This window comes from Camelus ferus, chromosome 33 (assembly GCF_009834535.1).
Source record: "Camelus ferus isolate YT-003-E chromosome 33, BCGSAC_Cfer_1.0, whole genome shotgun sequence".
Taxonomy (NCBI): Eukaryota; Metazoa; Chordata; class Mammalia; order Artiodactyla; family Camelidae; genus Camelus; species Camelus ferus.
In genome coordinates this window covers 17,822,671-17,831,397 of record NC_045728.1, presented here as the reverse complement: position 1 = coordinate 17,831,397, position 8,727 = coordinate 17,822,671, and the positions used below count along the sequence as shown (strand labels likewise).

Genomic DNA, 8,727 nt, shown 5'->3' with positions numbered 1-8,727 from the left:
CGGTACATTGGATAATAGTTCTAATTCTCCATTCCCTGGTCATAGGATTAGACACCCACACTCACTGCCCCGCAGCTGCTTGGCCTCTGGCTGCGGGCAGCTCCTCCCTCCCCATCCATGTTGAGCTTGGCCACCTGACGGGACACAGCAAAGGCTTGAAATGCATTTGTGTCCTTTGCCTTGGTCTTGTTTCCTTACCTGAAAATCAGGTACCAATTCATTTCTGAGGAATAAAGTGATGTTTGCAAGTAACCTACCACAGTGCCTGCCCCGTAACTCTTGGGAAGATGCAGTTTTTATCATTATTTTTGTTATTTGTAGGCCTGGGTTCATTCAGAGAGCAGCATCTGGCATGGTTTTTTCCTCAAAACCTTTGCCACCAGCCCTGGGGAACACCCAGCCCTGGGACCCCTGGGTGATGCCTGATCTGTTGGAAGCCTCTTCCCACGATGAGCCCCTTTCCTGGTCTGTTCTTGGAATTCTCAGCTCTTCTGACCTGCTTGCTTCAAGTCTTGAGCAAGGCTTTACACTTGAAAAAAAAAAAAAAATAAAAGGTGTATCGGTGTGGTTTTGAATGGAATGTCTTGTAATGTCTCTTAAGACCAACTGGTCTATCGTATCATTTAAGACAACTGCTGTTTTAATGATTTTCTGTCTGGATGGCATGTCCATTCATTTAAGTGGAGGTGTTAAAATCCCCTGTTATTATTATATTATTGTCAATTCTTCCTTTATGTCTGTTAGTATTTGCTTTTATATTTATTTAGATGCTACTGTTTTGGGTGCATATGTTGAGGGATGTAATACTTTTTTTTCTTGTATTGATCCCTTCTTTGTCTTTTGTTATAACCTTTGTTTTAAAGTTTATTTTGTCTGATAGGAATACTGCTTTCCCTGCTTTCTTGTTTCTGTTAGCATGAAATACCTTTTCCATCCTCTCCCTTTCAGTCTGTGTGTGTCTGTAGCTTTGAAGTGAGTCTCTTTTAGGAAGCATAGTGATGACTCGTTTTTTTTTTTTTTATCCAAACAGCCACCCTTGTCTTTTGATCAAGAGCATTTAGTTCATTGAAATTATTGATAGAGATGAACCTGTTGCCATTTCATTGTTTGTTTCCCAGTTGGTTTTGTAGTTCTCCTATGTTCATTTCTTCTTTCTGTTCCTTTCCTTGTGGTTTGATGATTTCCCTTAGCAGAATGTTTGTGTTCCTTTCTTCCTAGTTTTTATGTTTTATTGTAGATTTTTTGTTTTGTGGTTACCATGGGTTTCATATATGTTGACTTATAATTATATCTACTTGTTTTAAACAAGATAGTCATTTAAGTTCAAACATACGCTAAATGAGCTACATTTTTAACTGCCCTCCCCCACATTTGTTTTTGATGTTATAGTTTACATCTTCATGCTTATCTTTTATCTGTTTATTATAGTTATAGTTGCTTTTGCCATTTTTTGTCTTTAAACTATGTACTGGCTCATTTAAGCAGTTGATCCTCAGTCCTTACTACGTATTTGCCTTTCTTAGTGGGCTTTTCCTTTTCCTGTAGATTCTCATTTCTTTTCTAAATTTTTAATATACTTTTCCACCAACCCCTCCCCAAAACCCCCACAAAAACCAACCAACACACTTATGTGACTGCAGATAATTTCTTTTGTCAGGACACAGACCTTATTTCCCCCCAAAGTTAACATACTAAGTTCAGGAATTAGATCTAAAAGTAAAGGATGCTGCTGCTGCTAATATTGTCATTAGCCTGTGCAGTTTGATAATTGGCTTTTTCACTGTTGAGATTATGTGGGTGCCTCCATTTCTGCTTCTGAGAGGCCCAGGCAGTTGGGGACCCCTGACAGGGAACTCCTGCTCATCAGTGTCTTTGAGAAAACCTATGCAGAGGGCATTTTTTTTTTCTTCAAAGCACAGTTCTCCTTTTTAGAAGGAGCAAAAAAGGCAGGCAGAGAATCTCTTTATAAAGTAATCTGTTTATTTTGATGGGAATGATCTGTTTCCAAACTTGGGACACTTGGAAAACACTCTCATTACATTCTCACTGAGCCAGCAGCTTAGGAGTCCTCAGACCCAGAAAGTGTTGACCTGGGCCGGCCCTGTTATAGCTCATCACCAAGCCACCTGCTCCCGAATCTGCCCCCCCCCACCAGCTGTGCAGCCCCGGGAGATGCCGTCTCTCCTGGGCTCAGCCTGATGGCACAGGGGTCTTTGTTATCCTCCAAGCATCAGTCTAAGAAAGTCAGCGGTCTTGTTTTTCATCTCCTGAGTTTATGTAGGAGTGGAAAAACTTCAGACAAAATATTCAAATCTAGGTTCTATCCTGGCCACGAGATGGGTCCTCCTGGCTTACGGGGGCATGTGACCTGCCTGAATAAGTAACCTTAGACTAAGGTTGGAGGCAGGAAGAATGGTCCTCAACTGGCTACAGTATCACTAAACAACGAGTCCAGCAAACAGAGGGATGGTAAGGGAACTGGTGTGATCCTCCAGGCTTCAAAACAGGAGGGGTCTCTGTTCTCTGTGCGAGTCTGAGGAGGAGATTTGGGAGGTGGGGGCAGGTAGCAGAGATAAGAAGCCAGCAGCTGGGTGTCATGTTACAAAGTTGAAAGGAAGTAGAGAAACCACGAACAGGCAGAAGAAAGATCAGAGAAAGCTATTATTATGCAACATGCCCATTGCAGACAGACAGGCGGCCCCTGCCCTTCATCTTTCTTAACCTCAGATTCTGAGAAAGCCTTTGTTACAGCCTGGTCAGTCACACACAGGCACACGCTGGGGTGATGTCAAGGTCTCTGCCAACCCCACTCTGGACAAGAGGGTATCTAAACTTGGGAAACCCCTGAGACCTTCTCAGGTTAGCCCCATCCTAGTTGTCAGTTTCCCAGTCTTAGCTTCCTTCTGTTGCCCCCAACTCCAAACCAAACCCCTCTGAGGGCAGTGGGAAAGCGGAGCTGCCTCCAGCATGGCAAACAGCAACATGTTTGGGGCCCCAATTTGCCCACATACTTGGCAGGCATTCATGCTGACTTGAGCTGAGGGAAGTGAAAAACTCACTCATCAAAGACTTGTTTTTTCCACATGACACCAGCCCAACCACTGGTTGATCTAGTGTGACAGGGCGCGGAGAGCTGCCTTGACTGAAATCAGCTCCTCTGACTTTGTCCGTCACCTGTGGCCTGTGTTGGACGCCAGGTCGGGGATAGGTAGAGCCTTAGGTCAGAGCATCCCTCAGACCCAGCCCGGCTGAGAGGGGCTCTGTTTGCTTGTCCCCCTCTTACAGTTCCAATTGCTGCTCTGTCTGCTGCCACAGCTCTGAGTGCACGTGTGGCATCAGCAGGTGTCTCTGTTGGAAGGCGCATGGAGGGGAGAGGGGATTTTCTTAGAGTTACTTAGCTGAGACACAATAACTTAGTAAGGCTTGGATGGGTCCTCATGTACACGCCTTGTGTCTGCTTTATTATGGAAGAAGTATTATCATGCCTATTTTAAGAAAGGGTGAAAAAAAGAGGCTGGAGTCAGAGTGAGGTTCTGAAGGTACCCACCACATAGGGTATTGTGAACATTAAGTGAAATAAAACAATGCACTGATCACCAGTGCACAGAGGCAACAGTAAGTGCCCAGTGGTTGTTTACTGCTCCCCTTCTTCTCTGCAGCCTAATTTTCCCAAGTTGTTTTAAAGTCCTCAAGGACAGAAACAATCTATCCTTTTTTACCTTGTATCCTAGGGTCTAGAATAGTACCTGGCAATAAAAATTACACTGTCTGACTGGCATTTATATCATTTGTAACACTTCTATCTCCTTCTGGCCATATTCTTTCCCTTTTCTCAATTTTCTTTTAACTCCTTGTGATTCAGTTTCTTGCTTGGATTAGCTCATCTCCGGCTTTCCTCCCCCTCTATTCATCTGCTGTGCCTTCAAACAGTAAGCTTCTCTGTGTTCATGTATTTTGAAGATTCTCTGCTTCTTAGTCATCTCATTCTTGGGGCAAAGATAGAATGTTTCTTTTCCTTCTGAAAATTTTAGGCAGTAATAATCACCATCCCTGTGACCTGGGAAAGATGGGGTATTTCTTTAAAATATCTATTTTACTTGCTCAAAGTAATGGGCCTGCCTCACAAGTATAGGTTTTTAGCTAATTTATTCACTCCTCACAGCAGATCAAGAGGCTGTGAGGAGTTCTAAATTGAATTCCAAGTTGCTGTAATCTAAAAATCAAACCTAGATAAAACAACTAGCATTTAAATCTCAACATCTCCCAAACCTGCATCTCACGTTGTCATATATTATCAAACTCCAGAAAACATTTACTTTGCCTTAACAAATTAAAATAGGTTAGAGAAGCACTTTGAACTATCTACCTACGTACGTACGTGCACTCTGGCACTGCACAATGAGCACACATGCTGTACAAATTAAATAACAATATATATCTAATACCATCCTGTGTATATTTTTTGGAGGATTTGGAAGCAAAACTTTCCAAATCACACCCCAGAGCCTTCTGCCAATTCTATCACACACCTGACATCATGCAAAACGGAAGCTTAAGGAGTTTACTTAAAAAACAAAACAAAACATGAAGGACTTATACCCATAAGTGGCTCAGAGATAAGAGAGATTCATGATTGGTGTAGAAAACCCAGAACTCAAGAGTACTCTTCCTTTAAGCAGGAAAGTTAGCTTATGAGATATCCTCATAACCAGAACAGATGATTTTTTTAAAAAGTCAACATTTTACCCAACTTTATGGTTCAATTTTTTTTCTTTGTATTGAAATAAACACTTTCCAAAGACTTCCTCTCAAGTGATTAAAACATGACCAGGGATGAAAAGATCAGTTAAACATTTACTACCATAAGTTGGACTAAGATACATAATAGTCTCAGTTACCTTTCAACAGACAAAATATGCTACTGGTTCAAGGATACATTAGACGCTTTCAATTCAATATCACACCATGAAAAGCAGAAAAATACAATGTGAGATAGTTTATTCAATCCAATGGTTTCACAGTAGATTGAGATTCTTCTTTAAAAGCAAACAAATACATTATTTGTTTAACATTAAGGAGAAATCAACATCAGTATATGTGTACATTGCCCAAATTTAATCAGTGACATTTCTGACAGTGGGTTGTAGGCCTTTACTGCTCAAAGCAAATCAGTTTTTTTTTTCTGGACTAAGGTAGTATATATATTTTTGAATCTCTTTGAAATGGTGCTTAGACTCACACAGAGTGAACTCCGTGAACTTTGAGGGGGCAAAAATGCAGCAGTCACAAGAAACCAGTAATACTGCTTAAGTTTACATGACCTTAGAAATACTGATGTCTTGTAGAATCTGGATCCAGACATCCTGGGATGCCTGGATGTGTCTGGAATCAAGTGGACACTCTGGTCAGAATGGTTCAAATTTAGATAAGAAAATCTTATACAATCAAACCGAGTTTTTGGTTTTTTTTTTTTTTTTTTTTTTTTGCTATAAGAATGTAGACTATATGTGCATCTGATTCTAGGAGCACCGTGAGAATGTAATACCTAAGAAAATGAAGACTTTGTGTCTAAAGCATGACTTGTTTGGTAAATGATAAGATTAGAAAAATATCTTTTTCTGGAAAGACTGACCATGGCCTATGACGAAAAGTTCAAAGTTCCAATTCATCATTAATTACATTTTATGAAATCCTCAATGTTAAGCAGAAATTGAGTTCATTAGCTAAAACAATTGCACAAAGGGCAGTATTACTCTGGAGGGATTGTTAACTTTTGAAGAATGGTGTTTCATTTAATACATTGCATGGACTTCATACATATCTATTATCAGTGCCTTGAAAAATCAAACAACTTTAAAATTTAGCAGCGGTTTCTGCAAATACAAAAATACACATTTCTTACATAACATATGTAGTAAAATTTGTCAAGATATATTATACAAACTCAAAAGCATCTTAGATAAAGCATCAGTCTGATATATTATAGATTGACAAGAGTGTAATAAAATGACATGTAGTCTGTCTTCAAATCATACAATATAATACTTTACAGCAATATTAAGTATTCACATTAAGTATGTAAGGAGTATCTAAGGGAACACAGAGTAGAAATGGTTATTAAAGAACTCGAGTGTCTATTCTTTTCTCTGCTTCAAACTGGGCGTATGATTTTCTCTCGCCACTACAAAAGAAAAAAAAATGGCTAGAACTATTATTTTGTTAAGTAGAGAAGCAGTTTGCTTCTGGAAAAGACACTCCAAGCCATAGAGCTTCATTCACATATTGCAGTTCTGACAGTAGTGTGCCCGCAGGGTGAGGGGAATCCCTGCTGCTCTCATATATCGTATCACGTGAGATGCATATGGACACTTAGATTAGTCTAAATATAGGAGTGGTTGGTGATAAGGTAAAATCTACTTCACATCTGTGACTGAGATGGCCAGTGTCATAAAGGAGCTCTTTGGACACAGAATTCTAAAGGTTTATTATACTGCTAAGGACAAAAAGGGCCATGTCCCCAAGAGGTAGGTAGCACCTATGGCTAATACTGAAAGGACTTCTAGCTTACAGAAAAAATATTTTTTTTTTTTACAATGAAAAAATGCAATCGTTAGGACAACAGGGAAAGCATATTTGGCATGAAAGTTTCTGGGTGGCTAAGAAAAGTGATTTGGAATAAGCAAGTTTGTGGGAGAAAGGGCCATCGGAATTTGAATTAAAGAGGTCAAATGGGTTCTAAGCAATTTCTAATAAGTAAGTGTTTAAAATGAAGGAAGGTGCGCAGCCATTCCTGCTTGTCCCTTCGTACTGTCTGGCAAGGCCTAATAATCCATGGAGGTAATCCAGGAGAGGTGTAACCTTTGAGAGAGAGGGGCTGGCAGGTTGTAAAGAGTCACAGAACAGAAGAGCCACCACAGTGGCTGTCGGGCCTTCTTTCAGACAGTCCTCGACGCTGGATTTTCTGACCTCCAGAAGTTTTTACATCTTTTTGTCCCAAGATGATTCACAGTGTATACCCCACTGGAATAAACCAATGGGGTATACACCACCGTGTATGCCCCGCTGGAATAAACCAATGGGGTATACACCACAGTGTATGCCCCGCTGGAATAAACCAATGGGGTATACACCACCGTGTATGCCCCGCTGGAATAAACCAGTGGGGTACGCACGGTGGTGTGTACCCCGCTGGAATAAACCAGTGGGGTATACACCGTGAATCATTTTGGGACAAAATGATGTAAAAACTTCTGGAGGTCAGAAAATCCAGCGTCAAGGAGTATCTGAAAGAAGGCCAGACAGCCACTGTGGTGGCTCTTCTGTTTTGTGACTCTTTACAACCTGCCAGCTCTCAAAACTGCTCTCTCGGCTGTTAAATGGCCATCAGAAAAGGAGGATTTATCAGCAATTTTTTTTCTGGCTGATTAATCCAAGAGGCAAGGCTGCAGAAAAACATTTCAGCAAAGAGGAGTCCTGCTTTGATCACCTGTTGGCAACAGTGACCGTGTAACAAAGGAAGGACTGTTTGCAGACTCTTCCTCCTCACTAAGAACAGCCAATGCTGTCCAGGAGGGCACCTCCTAGGAGGAAAAAGTACATTTCTGGAGAATGTTCCTGGCTCAGGCACCTCTGGAAAGAACACTGAAATGAGCACCCATTTCCTTCTTTCTCCCCACAGCTGTGTCCGGGGGCCTCTGCAGAGCAGTGAAACGCTCATGGAAAAACAAACTGACCAACAAAAACTATGATGTCATGGTACTCGTGGCTCGAATCCCTCGAGTTTCTTCCACACTAGCTGCCTTAATAGGGCTGGTACCTGGAATGATTCTGTGAGGGCACGTGATTGACTATGAGATGTCTCAGAACTGGCCACTCGCTTGGTTTCGGGGAAAAGTCTGACGTGATTTCCTTGATCATCTGACATGCTTTCCTTCTTAATGCTTTGATTGGTGGCATTTTTCTTGCTACTTATTACAAACATTTCATGGAATGTGGATGGTTTCTTTGCAGACTTCCCCCTCTGTCCCATGGCTTTTATTCTTCACTTTTGATATCCTGGCCTTCTTAGCGTCATCAAAGGCATGTTTCCTCTAGAGAAGATGATGCATCTTTAGCCCTCTGCTGGGATCCCTTAAAATGCATGACAGGATCAATCCATGCTCCAAAAAGGAAAAGCCTCCCAGTTAGGTGATAAAATCTTTTAGCCTTGACTTTTTGCCAAATAGTCTCAACAAAGAGGATTCTTTTGTTGTTCTAAGTATCAGCAGTGATAACCCCGATGCTACCTGTCTCGGTTATTCTATACACAGGGGTCATAGTAATTATTATCTTTATGTTATTAGTAGCCCGGTTTCTGTCCTTGCAGATATTAGATTCTGATTGTGGTTAAATGTCTTTGGTTACACGCGTGTCCTCAACATCAGAAACCACTGCTGGCCCTGAGTCTGGGCTGGACACGTCATCCACTGGCAAAGAGCTGGGTGAGGATCCTTCTAGAGGCAGAGTACCAGGAGAGCACTGCCCATCCTTCTCTCCTTCCTCAGGCGACTTCATACAAAGCTCAAGTCCGTCTTCTGCCAGGCTGGATGGAGAGCTACCATCCTTCTCTGAGTCCTGGCTGGGGTAAGAACTACAGGACTGGGCTGTTTGCACAGCTCCAAGCCCTTCGGCTGCCCTTTGGGGAATGTCTGTCTGTCTCTCTTGCAGTGCGCTGGCTTCTGGAATGCC

The 8,727-nt window shown here is 41.7% G+C and overlaps 1 protein-coding gene across 1 annotated transcript in view; it reads right to left on the bottom strand.

Annotated features, from left to right (window-relative positions):
- Positions 1–4,981: 4,981 nt before the first annotated feature.
- The window catches only part of ARHGAP20 (Rho GTPase activating protein 20), a 70,368-nt gene continuing 66,622 nt past the window's right edge, over positions 4,982–8,727 (bottom strand). Inside the window, 1 exon segment of the mRNA XM_032472423.1 lies at positions 4,982–8,727. Coding sequence (XP_032328314.1) covers positions 8,386–8,727 — 342 coding nt within the window. The 3' untranslated portion in view covers positions 4,982–8,385.